Source organism: Mus pahari, chromosome 9 (genome assembly GCF_900095145.1).
Source record: "Mus pahari chromosome 9, PAHARI_EIJ_v1.1, whole genome shotgun sequence".
Taxonomy (NCBI): Eukaryota; Metazoa; Chordata; class Mammalia; order Rodentia; family Muridae; genus Mus; species Mus pahari.
The window spans coordinates 41470484-41487614 of record NC_034598.1 but is presented as its reverse complement, the minus strand read 5'-3'; the positions used below and the strand labels follow the sequence as shown (position 1 = coordinate 41487614).

General features: G+C 49.2%; 1 protein-coding gene across 13 annotated transcripts in view; it reads left to right on the top strand.

Annotated features, from left to right (window-relative positions):
- Pcbp3 (poly(rC) binding protein 3) overlaps positions 1-17131 on the top strand; it is a 268573-nt gene that overhangs the window by 226115 nt on the left and 25327 nt on the right. For all 13 annotated transcript variants that reach the window (XM_029542528.1, XM_029542527.1, XM_021204317.1 and 10 more), the window contains 6 exons: positions 3378-3532; positions 4738-4761; positions 5731-5763; positions 6483-6599; positions 14373-14504; positions 15698-15826. In XM_029542528.1, coding sequence (XP_029398388.1) covers positions 3378-3532; positions 4738-4761; positions 5731-5763; positions 6483-6599; positions 14373-14504; positions 15698-15826 — 590 coding nt within the window. The remainder of the gene's footprint in view (positions 1-3377; positions 3533-4737; positions 4762-5730; positions 5764-6482; positions 6600-14372; positions 14505-15697; positions 15827-17131) is intronic.

Below are 17131 nucleotides of genomic sequence, written 5' to 3'. Positions count from 1 at the left end.
TACTCATCAAGGCAAACATTGCATTCCTGTGGTCAGTCTCCTGTCACCGGCATGGGGGTGGATGCTTTAGTCTACTGTCACTTTTAAAATGATACCATTTGCATTTTATTATTGAGCTGTTAGGGCTCAAGCCTGTCATTTCATTTTTAGTTTTCTGATTATTTTCTCATTTATGTGACTTTTAGGATTTCCTCCTGCCTTCCTGGGAGTTAAGCTTTTTTTAAAATTCCATTTTGATTTGTTAATAATTTAGGACATCATTTTATCAGTTTGAAGGGAAGGTAGAAAATTTTCCTTCCTTTACCCTGCCCCAAGAGATATGACTCATATTAGACAGTTCAGTCATTTTTACTTTAGCCGTTAGAAATAATTTTAGAAGCAAGAGAACAGAGGCCTATGGTATTTACCCTCACTTAAAAGTGCTCTTTTAAAATTATGAGTATAAGCACATATTAATTATGCAAACTAGTGTGATATTCCCTGTGGCGAGTCCGTGTGTGTGTGTGTGTGTGTGTGTGTGTGTGTGTGTGTGTGTGTGTGTGTTTATTGATCCTGTCCATCTCCCTTCTTCCCACTTGACATGTTTTACCTGCTGAGTGGGTTAGCCCCTCCTACCACTACTTCTTTTGAGGAAACTCACTTCCCCACCCCTATGTGCTCCTGGAGTGGAGCACAGCTCCAGAGGTCTCTTGGTTTCTCTTCATCCTGGAGTTCTCTCTTCTCCTTAACTCGCCAAAAGCCTACTTTCCTGGACCCTGCAGTTCTTATCTGGCAGCCTTTTCCCTTTCAGCGTCTCCATCTCAAGCCTGCCTGGCTCTAGTCCCTGCCGGGCAGACCATGACCTGCCCATCTCTGCTGTCCCATGGTCTAGACCCCTGTTCTGTCATTGATGGTTTACATCTGCCATGCCCTTTCTTTAGATCTGTTATTAATTTGGTAAGGGTTTTGTTTCTCCACTAAGCCATTGTCTTCTCGTTGAGCAGAACATATCTCTAGGCTCAGGGTAAGAGTGCTTGCAGTATAAGCATGGAGATCTCAGATTAGATGTGAGTGCCAACAGAAGCTGGATTCGGCCCCTGCTCCCTGTAAACCTAGCCCTGCAGGAGGGGGAGAGCGATGGCGCTCCACAGCTTGCTGGCCGCTTGACTAGCTAAGGAACACAAGTCCCCAAGACCCTGCCTCAAGGAAATAAGGTCGAGAGTGATGGAAAGAATGGCCAATGTCCTCTTCTGGAGTCTTTATGCACAGTGCATTCACACATTACCACACAAAGAATATTCCTAGTTGTTCAAAGGAACATTTTTAAGATGGCTGCCATACAGATGTCAGCTAATATTAATGTCTCCGCCAGCTTGGGATTGGCATCTACACCTTGCCCTTCATTCACTTTGAAATCTCTGTAGGTCTTGGCATGACAGGCAATTTTCTGTCGAAATCAGAACATTTAAACATTAAAGGCTTAAAGCTCTGGACCTTGTTGAAGCCTTTTTCAGCTAGTGGGAAGCAAAAGGGTAGAGGTCTATACTGCTGAGCCAGAACTCGGTCCCTCTCTGGCTTTGCAAGACAACATGGTCCCTTGTGGTTCTCTACAGCCTGCACTGCTACCATGAGCCAGGACTCATTGCCCCTGGGACTGGAGGTTCCCATAGCTTAGCCCTACTTTGAAGAGAGTTTGGCTGGACTAGGAGATGCCACTTCAGGGTGTAGCTGCATTTACTGCCTCCTACAGATCCTTTGACTGAGAGAACAGACCTCTGGCTTATCTCTTCCCATCAGCAGCTCTAGATTGATGCTTTTCTATCTCCAAGTCTGAGAGACTCAGACAATCTCACCCGTTCTACAGGACAGCTCCTCACTCCCAATCTACTGAGCGTTTGTGCCACCCCCTCTGTGTGTGCCTCTGTGTGGGTTTGTGTGTGTGTGTCTGTGTCTGTCTTATCCTCTGATGCAGAAAGGCACTGGCCCAAGTGACTGATCACTCCTGACAGCCTGGAGCCCAAAGCACCGGGGGCAGGCGCTGACCTACTTTCTCCTTCCTGGGCTGGAAACATTTATGTAACAGACAGCCACAGGGCCTTCCTGTCCCCATGATGGGTAGGAGATGCCCCAGACTAGCCACAGTGTGATCCAGTTTATGGTCCCTTGCAAATCAACCCTAGCAGAAACAGGCTTCCTGTAAGGAGGACTTGGCTTGGTTTATCACAGACTGTCATTTGGTGTCGCTTGGGTCTCCTGAGCCAGATGCTTGTCTCCTGCTGAGATCCTTCTCTGTGAGCTATGGTCCAGCAGTCCTTGGGGCCTATACAAATGCCACGCTCAGCAGAACTTCCCATCTGCCTGTGCTTTTTGTCCAAAGCAGTGAGCAGCCACATAAGACAGCAACTTCCAGAGTGCTGCCCAAGCCCAACCCATAGAGCTGAGCTCCCACATTCCTGATCTGTCTTCTCTTCTCATGCTTGCCGGCTCCAGAGTATCCTGAGAATGGACAGCTGTGTCTCTTGCTTTTAGAAACCATACTGAAGCCGCTCCTTCCCCTCCCCCACACCCTCACCCCGTCCACTCCCCCAGCCTCTCCTGGTGTCTTCTAGACCTCCCTAGTGTATATGCTACCCTGGCTAATACTGTTGTTATTTCCCTGACGGGAGTGGGCCATCTTCTTGCTTGCTCGCTGCCTCATAAGGTACTGGCCCAGAGCCTGTGGAGAACTCAGTTAAGAAGAGCTGCTCACCAGGAAGCCCTGATCCCGGATTCCAGGCCACTGATACAAAGTCATCATGTCACTTTCTACAAGCACTCTCCTGTAGCTGTAATCTCTGCCTGCAGATAAAAAACTGATGTCTTAATTTAGCCCCATAAATTAACCACTAGCTGTTGTGCATAGATCAGCACGGTGCAGGGAGAACATCTTAACTTTAGTGGGAGAACTACAGCCAGAGATTGAAGTCATGTTAGGGAAGGCTGCCAATAACTGGGCATAGAGGGGCGTGGGTATAGGAGCCTTTCTAGATGTCTGACAGCAAAGACTGGCCCTCAACGGGGGAAGGTCATGCTAACCTAGAGGCTGCTCCCTGCTGAGACAGGAAAGTGGACAGAAGAAACACAGGAAGAAAGGAAGCTCACCTAGCACTGGCTTCCCCTAGAGCTTCTTGAGATGTCTGGCTTCTAAGCGGGGCGTCCTTTGTGATGGAGGAAACTGAGTCTAAAGTGCTTATGTGATCTTCCTAGAGTCTCATGGTTAGGACCCAACTCTGTGCCTCTCCTCCTATGGTGGTGACAGGCATACCCACTCACCTGGAGGCTGAGTCTCTGGAGGCCAGAGCATGGTTCTAGGTCCAAAGAAGAGCACCCGTGGTCACAACTGTGCCTTCTTGTTCCAGGTGACGCCATCTGGGCCCCATCCATCCTTCCTCACAGTACCCTCGGCACCTTAAGCCACCACCCTGAGCTGCATTTTGGAGGGAAGATGGAATCTAAGGTCTCAGAAGGTGGCCTGAACGTAACCCTGACCATCCGCCTACTGATGCATGGAAAGGTGATGTGGGTTGAGGTCGGGCAGAAAGCGGGCCACCAGAGATCTGCTCCGTGCTTCCTTCCCCTTAGGCAACGCACTCTCAAACCCACAAAGCTGTTGCACGTACCGTCCAAACAACACTTTGCTTAGAGCTACTCAACACCGGCTGGCCTAACACATGTACCTTAATAGCCCAGTGCCTGACTGCTATAGGTATCTGTCCTGATAGTCAGAGCCACACCTCCCCACCCGGCCCAGCAAGACAGAAGCCCTTAACCCGGTGCCCTGTCCTCTCCTCTTCTACCCTGAGAGATCTAGCTCCCAGCTTTTGTGCACTATTTCTAGCCACTAGAACAACAGTTGTGGAATATCCAGCTCCCCAGAAAGCATGTCCCCTTGCACCCAGACATCCCTTTTCCATGGTGGACAGTGTCCGATCCTTCCTCCTCGCAACACATTAGATTCTCTACAGATTAGCTCATAGTTCCTATGATGGGAGTGACACCCAGGACCATTCTCTCCTCTTGGTTCCTGAGCCCATGCTTTGCCTCCACAGGGATCAACAGCAGCTCTGGCATTCTGAGAGCCGGTCAGGCTTTGAAAGAGATTATTTTTCCATGGCAGGAAGTTAGGTAGCCCTGCCCCATGCAACAGACTGTGATGGGAGCTTCCTGGGTCTGTCCCGTGGGCTGGGACAGGCTGGGGCCACCGATCCAGGTGATCATAGACCCCACGGACATTGACATCCAAATGCAGAATGGTGGAGGCCGTGCCAGGGGCTTCTCCAAGTGTCCTACCTCATAAATCAACGTAGCAGTGCTATGTTCTTAGGCAGGGGCATTATTTCCTGTCCATCTGTGGCAGGGTCTCCTTGAGGCCTTAAGTGCAGGGGTGACTCTCTCTCCTTGTTTATCTAGAAAGTTCTGACTGTCTGCCTTGCCCTAGGCAGTTGGCTAACGAGCTCAGCTCCATCTCTGATCACCCTGGTCAGCTAGGCATAGAGAAGCCGGACAACCCAACACAGACACGTCTTCTGGATGAGAGCTTCAGCTCTCCCATGGAACAGGTGTATGACTCGGTGCTCTGGTGTACACAAGGCCCTGGTTCCACCCCCAACACTGTAAAAGCTTTAATTCTCCCTCATGCCAGAGACACCGTTTCCTGATACATCAACCCCAGAGTGCCTTGTGACATCATCTCTCTGTGATTTTTTTTTCCCCCTACAGGAAGTTGGAAGCATCATCGGGAAGGTAATTATTGAATGACTTGTGCCTTTCTTGGTTCTCTATAAGCTGACAGACAGAGACAGCAGTACCCCCTAGTGCTGACTAGCCCTAGCAGTTACATAGGCCCTCACAGGCACTGTCCTAGAGGAAGTCAGAGTTCCAGGAAGCTCTGCCCTGGCAGCTCTGTCCATGCCCCTCCCTTGCTTAACCTACTATACTGTGAGTCTTGTCGTTGGCTCTAGGTGCAACACACACACACACACACACACACACACACACACACACACACACATTCTTCCTCGGCCCTGGCAGGGCCCCCACTGAGCACTTTGAAGCTTCCTCTTCCCACCTCCATGCCTAGTACCTCTGGGGCTCAGACATGGGAAGCATTACTGTTCTCGTAGTCCTCCTTATATAAGGAAAGCAAAAGCTGCTTCTGGGAGTGGGGGAGTGCAGGGGATCAAAAGCCTGCTGCAGCCGTGTGAAAGAGGAGAGGCTGCCCTCCTGGATGCTATATTCTGGTTATCTCGTAACCCTGCACCTGTACAGTAGGGAAGCTCCTAACTGCTCGGTGTCGCAACTCCTTCTTCTCGTTTCTTTGGGAAGGGCTTCTCAGGGATCACCACTCACGAGGCATGCCTGGTTCAAACACCCTAGCTCCTGCCAGGCATCACACCTGCTACTGGATCTGTAGTGCTGTCATAACAACGGGCCTGAGCCTCATCAAAGCTCACCCACATGGCCAGCTCCACCTCTGGGTGACTGTACCTCCCTTCCCATGCCTCGGTTTATTCATCTGTGGTGCCCCTGGATTGTGGGCCCCAGTGAGTAAAGAGACCAGCTAACTCACGGGGGCAGGCAAAGACAGGGAGCAGACCAGAGGTAGGCAGCCCCCCACTAGCAGCTTGCAGCAGCCAGGGCTGGGCTATGTCAGACGCAGGGACCCTCTGTGCACCTGGCCGTGACAGACTTCCTTATGTGTCTCCATTCCAGAAAGGAGAAACAGTAAAGAAGATGCGTGAAGAGGTGAGTGTGCTCTGTTCTAAACGTTATCCCATCCCCAGGTCAGGTTGGCCAGCCATAGGGGGTGGGGGATGGCACTGCTTGTGGCTCCCATGGACCTGCCTTTGTATCAGGGATGCGAGGCAAGGAGGGGCAATCCTTTCTGACGTGCTACATACGCGGCATCCAGCTTATTGAGGCCATAAGCTCTCCTAGGGACCACTGGGCCTCATACTAATTAAAATTCTAGCCAGGTGGTGGTGAGGAATTGCAGCACTCGGGAGGCAGAAGCAGGCGGATCTCTAAGTTTGAGGCCAGCCTGGTCTACAGAGTGAGTTCTGAGATAGCCAGGGCTACACAGAGAAAAACCTGTGTTGAAACAACAACAGAAGCCTACTCTGGGAGTGCATGATGGCACATGCCTGTAACCCCAGCACCAAGGAGACAGAGAGAGAGGCCGAAGAACAGAAGTTCAGAGCTGGTCTCTGTTACACAGGGAGTTTAAGGCCAGCTTGGTCGCATGAGACCCTGTCTTAAAAGACAAGGACAAAACCTTAGAATTTCCAATTTGATGACAATTCCTGGCAAGGATTTCACTGTTTAGAATGAGAATTTTTATTTTTTTAAAGCATGCTTCATTTCTGGTGTCTATGCCTATAGTTGTGTGCAGGCTTGGAGAAGCCAGGCCCGCATGGGATAGCTTTCATCTCCCGCCAGGTACCTTTCCTCTTCTCTCCCCTTAGAGTGGCGCCAGGATCAACATCTCAGAGGGAAACTGCCCAGAGAGAATCGTCACAATCACAGGCCCGACTGACGCCATCTTCAAGGCCTTTGCTATGATCGCGTACAAGTTTGAGGAGGTAAGGCACAGGTTGGCACGTCTGTGAGGCCTGGTCCCAGCCACACCCCGTCCATCACTTTGCCTCACCTGGTTGAGGCTGGCTTGCTTTGTGACAAGGTGGCCTTAAGAGTTCTGGTGACCTCAGGTGTTCACCCTGTCTCTGTCCAGCTTGTGAGAGCCAGTGTCCTCCCTGTTTCCTAAAGTTCATCCTTTTGCTTTCCCAGGCACCATGGGTAACCTCAGAACATAGGCCTCCCGCCTCCCAACATAGCTGCTCTTGTGTCTCTTAGGCTGTGCTCACACAGGGCCCGGCTGGCACAACTCTGGTCTCAGCTACACTCACTGCAGTGCGCCCACCCCCACCCCCCAAGAATGTCTTAGCGGATACAGAAGTTCATTTTTATGTTGGGACTCATCCACATCTACATACTTGTGTAATATATCCACATACATCTGTAATACTTCTGTGCGCTCTCTTCATGTTTTTACTATTTCCATTTAATGTTTATTTATACATGGTGATGACCAAGCTGGCATAATTTTTCTGTCATCAACAAGGGTGGTTAAGTTGTCCAATTACAAGGTTGGCTCTGTGGGTATAAGCAAAATAAGAATGGGAAGGCTGTATATACATAGTAGAGCTCGCTATATAGCAAGGGATCAGCCTTGGTCTTTTACTGGGGGAGAAGAACATCACATAATGGACAGTGAGAAGTTTTAGGGATGCCCTAAGGGTGGCTGTGGGTATGAGAACGGCCACTGCTTTGTGAAAGTTGTGAACTTTACAATTGTCTGGTTGATAACTGTAATGATTGTTTTCCTAGAAGGAAGAAAATCTAGCCAAGACATTGGGGGCCATGGAGGGCCAGGTATCTGTGTCACTGATTGGAACGCCACTGCTGAACTTCTCTGTGTCTCAGTGGATGGAACCAGATTCCCTCCCCAGTGTTGTCCTAAGCTGTCTGAATCAGTGGTACTCTGGGAGACAGAGGGCTATGGCTTCTGTATGGAGTTATCTATGGATGGAATTAGAAGAAATATCTCCTATTCCTGTTTTTGTAAGTTAAGGAGCGATGAGGGAGGAAGGTGTATTTTGAGTGGATGACAAGCGAGGGCTGTTTAAATGAGAGAAGGAGCAATAGACACACCGCTCAACTTCCTATCAATGTAATAGACCTGAGCTATCCACTTACAACGTGAAGTGCTTCGTTTTGCTGCCCAGTTCTAGAGTTTGTAGCCTGTGGTGAGGCAGGGCTGCTGCTTTGAGGCTTCTGGCGGGATTGAGCCATATGTTATGGTAGGAGCACATGGTATAGAAGAATCATCCACCTCGTGGCCAGGACGTGAACATAAGAAAGAGACCAGGATCCCCCAGTGCCCTTTGCTAGCATGCCTCAGAGAAGCTAAAGTCTCCACAAGGCCTGTCTTAGATTTCTTCTACCTCCCAGTAGTGACAACTGAGAGCCTTTGACACATGGATGTTTGGAAGCCATCGCCAATGAAGTTTTACCCTTAGCCCTAAAGGCTTAGATTCATCTTACAATACAAGATGCATTCAGTGCAAACTCCCAAAGCCCCCAAAGTCATAACTGTTGTGACATCTATCAGAAGCTTGAGTCTCGGAAAGAAGAAAGGCAAAGTTCTGTGGACCCTTACAAAAATCACACAAGTTACATACTCAAGATATAATGTAGACATTTCCATTCCAACCATTCCAGAAGGAAGGAACTGGGGTTCAGGGGAGAGAATAGGATGGAATTGAGCCAAAACAACCTCGCAGGGCAAGCATTGACTCCTATAGTCATATGTCTGGTTTCCAAAGCTTACCATGGCCAGGCGTGAGTAACTAAAGACTGTAAGAACTTGGGTCCTGCTTGGTAATGTTTTTGTTGTTTGGTTTGCTTGTTTGTTTTTGTCAAACTAAAGTCATTTGGGAAGTGGGAACCTCAACTAAGAAAAACACCTCTGTCAGATTGGCCTGTAGGCAAGTCTGTGGGGATTTTCTCTTGATTTGATTGATGTGGGAGGGCCCGGCCCTTTGTAGGTAGTGCTGTCCCTGGCACGGTGGTCTGTGGTCTATAAGAAAACAGACTGAGCAAGCCGGTAAGCAGCACCCCACCCTCCATGGCCTCTGGATTAGCTCCTGCCTCTAGGTTCCTACCTTAAGTTTCTGCCCTGACATCCCTCAGCAATGGAGTGTGACCTGAGAGTTGCAAGCTGGAATAAACCCTTTCTTCCCCAGGTTGCTTGTGGTCATAGTGTTTTACCCCAGCAATAGAAAAGTAACTAAGGCGACTGTAACTCTGCTACATACTGCCTGAGCTCCCATACCTTCCTTCGAAAGGTTGTTGGAAACCCCCATGACCCTAGAGTTCTTACAGCTTGCTGCCTACAAATGCCAGTGAAGACTGCCAGCTTGAGCTATGCGTAGCTTTCTATGTTGCCGTTCAGTGTACTGAGGTTCTTTAGTTTCACCTGGAAAGAGAGCAGAGGTAGATGGAAACTTCCAATGCTGGCCTCTTACAGCTTCGGTGTTCTTCACCACTTGACAGCAGTGCCCAGGGGCAGCAGTCAGGCAGAAGCAGAAACAAGTGGTTCTCACTAATATTATGGTCCCCCTATAGACCACAGGCATTGGGACACTTAACCCTGCAAGCAAGCATTACAGTCCTGGTGTCAGGGTTAGGTATCACGTGACCTTTGGCTATCAGCAGCAGTTGGTTAAAGTTCTCAGCCTGGGGTCTGAGATCCTATGGCCCTGAAGACTTGACAGTTCTCTGGGAACTCTTCTGATACGCAGTACCTGCAGGTTCTCTTCTCGTTCCCCTTCCAGTGCTTGCTCTCCCCTCACTCTGGCTCTGTTGCCGTCTCTGTCTCTGTTTCTGTCTCCTTATTTATGCCTCCTTTCTTCTTCCTTCCCTGGTCATTCTTAAACTTCAGCTGCTTCTTCAGTTATCAGTGGCTGCTGCCTAGACTTAAGATACACTGGGACCACATTCGGGAGCCAGGATGCAGCAGCTGTATCTGCTGCTGCTCTGGAACATCCCTTCCTCCTAGGGGCAGAATACCAGTAAGCAATCAGGATCCTCCAGTAGCAAGGTGCTACACTGGTGCCACTGGGCAGATTCAACCCAGTAAGTGCCACCAATCGGGGAGTCCCAGGCCTATGCAAGTGGCTGCTGCTTCAACTGCCAGCAAGTAGTTGCAGGCACTTTGCTCTGAGAAACCAGTGCCTGGGGCTCAGAGACCAGACACTTGTCCCTAATAGGGCTGATGGGGAGCTTAGTATTAAAGAGTATTGTGTCTGTGTGTGGGGTTGGGGAGGGTTCAGCCTTTCTGTGGGCGGCACTACACTGGGTCAGGTTTACCTGTCACTCACTGGATCTTCAGTTACCAGGTTGCTGAGTGGTAGAAATGGTGTCAGTGAGAGTGCCAAAGCTGAAGGCCAGCATTTGTTCAGTGGGCAAGCTGTGCCCATTGCCAGGCTTGCCACGGCCACCATGTTCTGCGTCTGCTTCTGTCTTTGTGTTTGCCTGCACTAGTAAAACTGGTCTTTACTGGGGACCTGATGTTGCAACACCAGAGGGAGGCACCCCAGGAGACTCTCCATTGAATCCTTGAATAAGCCTGAGCCGCCTGCTTAAGGACAGGAGGAGTGTTTGGACCAATCACAGTCTCTAAGGTTTATATTTGGAATTAATCCCAGCCTGGCCACTAATGATAATAGAATATTGTACCCCCTCCCGACCAAGTTAGAAATAGTTTCATGGGGCTTGTGACCACAAAAGTCTGACCAGGGCTGCTCCTTCAGGAGCCAGGAAAATCAGCTGTAGTCTCTTGCATCATGTGTCTCAAGGTATCCATTTGTGTTGGCCAGTGCAGGTCTAAGGGCAGCCAGCTGTTCGGCTGATAGTCCTTTATACCCAAGGCAGCTTTAGATAGCAAGAGGATGTTCAATAGCTTCTAATTAGGGAACCAAAATTTCATATCCCTAGTGATAGATTTTAAAAAGAATGTTTACAGTAAAGTTGGAGAATGTATCATTAATACTATCAGTAATTTAAAAGAAAAAATGTTTAGAAAGAGCGTTAAAACTTGCCCAGTATCCAGGGATGTGGATTCACTCTTCTTTCTCATGTGGACACAACTTCATGGTGCCTTAAGTACCCTCCTGGTGTAGGCTTAGGCCATCCTGGATGGGCAAGGCTCTCTTCTTAAAGCCTCTGCTCTAGAAAATAGTGGATTCAAAGATGCACTTACACACCCCTGAGCCTGTAATGACAACAGCAGGCTAATTGTTATATTTAGTCCAGTCATCTTCTGCCATTGCCCTGGTCCAAAGAACTTGGCTTCAACTCAGTGATGCTTAAATCTCTGTGGCCACTGTGTCACCCTTTGCTGTACCTGTGAACATGTTCCTTCTCTGGGGGAACCAATGCAAATTTTCCAGCTTTGTGCTTGTTTTGTTTTCCTCTCTTCTGTACTAGGAAATTGCCCCAGGGTCCTGAGCCGGCCTGGCAAGCTCTCTACAACTGAATTGAACTTAGCCTGCTCTTTATCTTCACTTGTGATTCTAACGAGAAATCTGGCTAAGAGCAGACAATGATACCCATGTCTTTCTCTCTCCTTCTCCCTTTCTGCATGTGTGTGTGTGTGTGTGTGTGCGCTGGGTTGTCTTTAAATCTCATGCCCTTTATTCTCTGCCCAGTGAAGTCCTCATTGCCACTGCAACCTCATCAGTGCCCTCCCCACCCTCGTCCACACCGATGCTTCATAAGAATCATGTCCAAGCTTCACCTGAATATTCCATGCCGTTTCTAGATTGGCTCTCCAAAGTCCTCTCTTAAAACAGTTCTAAAACCTCATAGCACTCTTAGCGGTAATATCTAACAATATCCCCACTCCTCAGAACCATGGTCACCGGTGAGTTTCCCATTAACAGTGACCTAAGACACACCGGCTTCTAAAGAAAAGACTTACTTTGGCTCAGAGTTCTCCAGGGTTTGCATCACAGTTAAGTGTAGCTGTGGCTTCTTTGTTTCTAGGACTCAGGTTTTTGTCCTATTGTGACAGAAATGTGTGATATAGCCAAACTATTTACCCCACAACCAAGAAGCAAATAAGAAGGATGAGACTTAACTCCCACACTCCCCTTCAAGGACACGCCCCATGATATCAAGGCCTCCCACTAAGCCCCACCTCTTAAAGCTCCCATCGTCTCCTATATTAGAGTTACTTTTCTTGCTGCTGTAGTAAAATACCTGATGAAGAGCAACTAAAGGGAGGGAGGGCTTATTTTGGCTTACAGCTCATGAGTACCATCCATCATGGTGGGGAGGTGTGGCAGCAGGAGCACGAGGCACCTGCTTACGTCCCTTTGTAGTCAAGGAAGAGATGAGTGCTGCTATTACATTCATGTTCTCCTTTTCATTCAATCTGAGACCCTAGGTGGTGCCGTGGTGATGCTCACATTCAGGCAATGGTGTGCTGAGTGTTCTTATAGAGTATGTCTTCTCACCTCAGTTAAACCGTCTAGACACCTCCTCACAGACACACCCAAAGATTGATCTCCTAGGTGATTCTAGATCCTGTCAATTTGACAGACAAAATTAACCATCCCATCTCCCAAAAGCAACACAGGCTGGAAGCCAAGCCTTTGACACATGCACCTTTGTAGGGCATTCCAGATGGAAGCTATCACAATGAATTGAATGAGGATGTTGAAACGATATCTCAGGAAGAGACATCCTTCACAGTAGCTCCCTGTGATTGTCTGAAATGAGCTCTCTGCTGCTGCTGATTCTACAGGATCTCTGAGATTACCGGAATGACTTTTCTGCTATATGGAATACTAGATTGTGATTTGCTCTGTGAAACATGAAGCCAAGATTTAAGCATCAGCTCCCCAGAGTTTCAGCGCTGCATTTTGTGTTAATGCTTCTGGTGTCCTGTCCTTCAATCTCTAGAGCCACTTTTCTTAAGAAGACAGCGCCTCCTAGTGAAAGGTTATGGCACAGTGCCTGGGAAGCAGCCTGAGCCGATGGTGGTAAATAGGGCAGGCAGCCTGAGTCCCCTAGATAGGTATTTACCATCTATCTTTGCCTATAGAAGGATAGAGCATAGCATCAAACAGACCATTGCAAGAAAAAGTATCTGCAGGTCGTGGGTAGTACAGCTGTAGTATTGGTTTAGCCTAAGGACCTCAAGGTATCCTGGGAACTTTATGTTTTATGCTAGGGGTTAGAATGAGAGCCTCAGACATTCTAAGTACGTGCTGTTACTGAACTAAACCCCAAATCCTGAAAGTGTTAGTAATTTTAATTGCTACCAATCCTTCCTGCTTCCCAGAACACTGTGGTGTGTTAGGCCATGTTAGTAATGTGTACAGGCTTCTATAAAACATTTGGTATAAAAGTTGATGTGCCCTCAAATGAAATAAAACCAAGCCATTTTTAGCAGCTTTAAGGGATATAGCTTTCTGTGAAGAGATGCTTTGTTACCTCCTAAAACACACATATAGTTGCTAAAACACCTCCATCAAGGAGACAGGAAGCCATAAAAAATAATCCATGGGGAGTAGTTTCAGAGCCTGAGCCAAGCTTGCCTTCTCCCATCTTCCACCTTGTTTTGCTTAAAAAGGTGACAAGTGGCCTGAAAATGTCCTGTGTGACACTATTCAATGTTTTCAAAATACTAGCTAGTCCTTTCCAGTCAATAACAACATAGCATATGACAGTCACATGAAAGCTACCATAGGGAATGAAAGGTCTTGTCCCAAGTCCACCAGAGATGGCAAGCAGGCTGGGGATGACCAGAAGGAGAGCTCAGTACAGAGAAGGTGAGTCTAGATGCAGAGTGAGCACAGAGGCCTCTGGGTCCTCTGCCTGGATAGGGTCCAGGGCAAGGGGGAACGGAGAGCCATGAGCAAGCTGCCTGAATGGAGCTGAAGCATCTGAAAGCTGAGTGTGTGGGTCTGGATGGGACAAGGCAGCAGCCACTTTCCCTGGTCCATGGATGGAGTGTCTGGGCAGAAGCAGTGGCTCACTAGAAGCAAGGCTCCCTGGTGATCACCCAGGAAAAGTAGGGATTCTTTTGTTTCTGGACAGTTGGGAATTAGAAATGGAGCTAGACCTGGAAAAGGCATGAGGTCAAGGTCTGGCCATTTTGCCCAGCGCTCCACAGGCTCAGGTGTAGCTTTCTAGGATGGTGGTCTATATTGGTATCAGCTTCTTTCCCCCAAATTGGGCTAGCTCCTCTATAATATAATCAGGCTTCATGATGCAGAGGCGCCTCTACGTTTCCATGGAAACAGGGCCTTGGCCTCGAAGCAGGTCCATCTGAGCAGCTATAAAAGCCCCTGAAGAGTGCTCTTCTACCTGCTCTTCACTGAGCTCAGGCAAGTTGACCCCACACATCTGTCTGTCTGTCCTCATACCTAATAGGTTTGCATGAGGAGATCAGACATGATCTTATATCTTCTTAACCTATACCCTGCCCTGAGGCCACTGTGACTCGCTGACCGCCCAGCCTTGTGGATCCCTGTGCAGAGTTGGTGCATGAGTCCATCCCGTGTCCTGGTTCCTTCTAAGCCTGGCTTGGCTCTGAGGTTCCATGATTGCCAGGTCCACTCTCTGAGCCCTTCCCTATGTGGGATGGGGCTCCTTGAGCTCTTCCAGTGTGCAGTGAAGCAGGTACGAGGCAGAAATGCAGCATACATATCCTTACAGTGTTCCTAAGCCCAACAGCTGTGCTCATTAGCAGGAGTCCAACATGCCTGTTTTCTCCTCCTTAGGACATCATTAATTCCATGAGCAACAGCCCTGCCACCAGCAAGCCCCCAGTGACACTGCGACTAGTGGTCCCTGCCAGCCAGTGTGGGTCCCTGATCGGCAAAGGTGGCTCCAAGATCAAGGAGATCCGGGAGGTACTGCCCATCCTATCACATGTCTCCCACACCGTCTGTAAGTTCACGAGCTGATGCCAAAGCCCCTGGTGGCTCAAAGCTGCTGTCCAAATGTAACAGATGATCCGCTTTGCCAGTGAGAAGTGGAGTGTGGGAAACTTTGCCACATTGGCATATACACACAGTGGCCTGTGCCAGGAGAGGCCCTGCACAGGAACAAGGGTGGGGTGGAGGTCCTTGGACAGGCAGATTTTAGCACCCAAGTTCCGTGGCTTTGGCCATGCTCTGGGCCTGAGAGATGCCACTTTGTCCTTCAGGGCCTCCTCCTGGGATGATTTTAATGGGAGTCTGAACCTGATGTGGGTTTGACATTGAAAACAGGTTACTTTCAGGAAGGCTAAGTCCTTCCGTTAACCAGGAGAGCAGTCACCCCTTCTGTGACTTAGAAGATGCTAAGTAAGAAACCTGACCCTTGGCCATTGCCTGGTTCACTCTGCGTGACCCCTAAGGTTGTCACTAAAGTTTGTGCAGCTTACTTGTTAAGGATTCACGTAGTCACCTGAGATATGTGGTGACCAAACAGCAAGAGCAGGCAGGTCCCAGGCTCAGGCTTCCTGGCCACCATGTGACTTACTTCCATGGAGGAAGAATTATGCTTGGTGTTGGAAAGAGCAATCCTATTCTCCCATAGACTTTCCTCTACAGCAGTGGTTCTCAACTTATGAGTCGCCACCCCTTCGGAGGTCAAACGGCCCCTTTGCAGGGGTCGCCTAAGCCTATTGGAAAACTCTGATAGTTGCATTATGACTCATAACAGTAGCAAAAGTCACAGTTATGAAGTAACAACAAAAATAATTTTATGATTGAGGGTCACCACAACGTAAGGAACTATATTAAAGGGTCGCAGCATAGGAAGGTCGAGAACCACTGCTCTACCGAGTCAGTATACTTGCTGAGGTGGCACAGTGCCATTCATTCCAGGAAACCACAGCTTCCGCAGAGGCTGTGCAGAGGCAGGATTGAGGGTTAGTGACAGGACAGTGACATTTAGTAAGATGAGGGATGGAGGGACTGTGACCAGTTAAGGCCCTTTTTCTAGTGAAGGGTTTTCAGGTACAGACCACCCAGAATGTGTCCCCAGAAGTTGGGGTACCACTTCTCTTAACTTGTCACTGCCTCCAGTCTGTGGTCCTTCCAACGGCCCTTCTCTGCAGTCCACAGGTGCTCAGGTCCAGGTGGCAGGTGACATGCTGCCCAACTCCACAGAGCGAGCAGTGACTATCTCAGGGACCCCAGACGCCATCATCCAGTGTGTGAAACAGATCTGTGTGGTCATGCTGGAGGTATAGTATGAACATGGTTGGCCAACATGCCCACCGTCACCTGCCTGCCTCTCTCAGAGCCGGCTACACTCTCTGTGATACGCTAGCTTTATCACTAAGACTCCTGAGAAACTGGGTAGTCACTTGAGATGAGGGGGGGGGGGGTCAGACATCAAGGACAAGCAAATTCCAGGCTTGGGCTTCCTAGCCTCCAGCACGAGCCAGGCAGGCTGAAGGGACACCCTTGGATGTGTCTCCTGATGCTAGCCTGTGGCCAAAGTCTTGTCTAGATGTGAGTGGGGGAGCATGGTGGGGGCGGGGGTGGGCATCATGAGGTTTCAGCCTTGGCAGTGATAACTGCTCTGACTAGAGGCGGATGTGAAGGATAAGGTGTCTCCTGTCTGTCAGGCTGTCCAGCACAGCAGGCCTAGGTCTGCACACTTCAAGGGAACTACTACCCAGGTAGTGCTGGGCAAGACTCAGACAGACCCAGGGAAATACAATGTGAAGAGAGAGGTGTGGGACAGAGCAGTAAGAGACGAGAGAAGGAGCCACCGGACAGGAGCAGCCTCCTAAAGTTCTGGTCAAGGGTGGAGAGAATTCACGCAGCTTCTACACTGTGCCCTTCCCTCAAGCGACTTCTGTGACCCTTCCCAAGCAAGGCCTTTCGCTGTTTGGAGCACTGCTGAGCTCTGCCCTCCCACAGGCCAAGCTGAGGCCACTGCCACATCACCACAAAACTGACACCACTAAGGAGCTTCTGTGTCACTGGCTCTGAGACATTGCAGCCAAGCCTCATGGTTAACTCTTTTCTAAATGTTTGCATAATTTTCTTTTCCTAAAGCCTATCTTGTGAAGTTAAAGATGTTTTTCAAAATGTTATTCTCATATGGGTTTCCCCACGTACTGGTCAGAGTGATGGGATGGTTCAATCCCAGGAGCCCAAGGCTGAGGGTCATCACTAAAGCCTACACCTCCTTGTCCTGCCATCTCCACTCCACAAGTGGCACCCTTGGAGTGGCAAAGAATGGTGGTAGCAGTTGTGCAGTAGACATCAGGGGCCAGCAGCCCTTTTCTCAGGACAGACTATGTGTCATTGTCAGAAGCCCCAAGCAGACTGCCGGGATGATGGTAGTGGAGTCAGGGTCTGAGGGCTGTGTGTCAGAACTCATGTCTCTAGATGGTATGAGAGATACCATGGCGGTGCACATCTTGGACGTCAGCGGTGCTGGCTGACCTAACAGTCACCCCGCTCCTAGTCACATGATGCAGTTTGCAAGAAGGGCACGGCCTCCCTTACCAGGAAGGAAGGGGGCACTGTGAAAA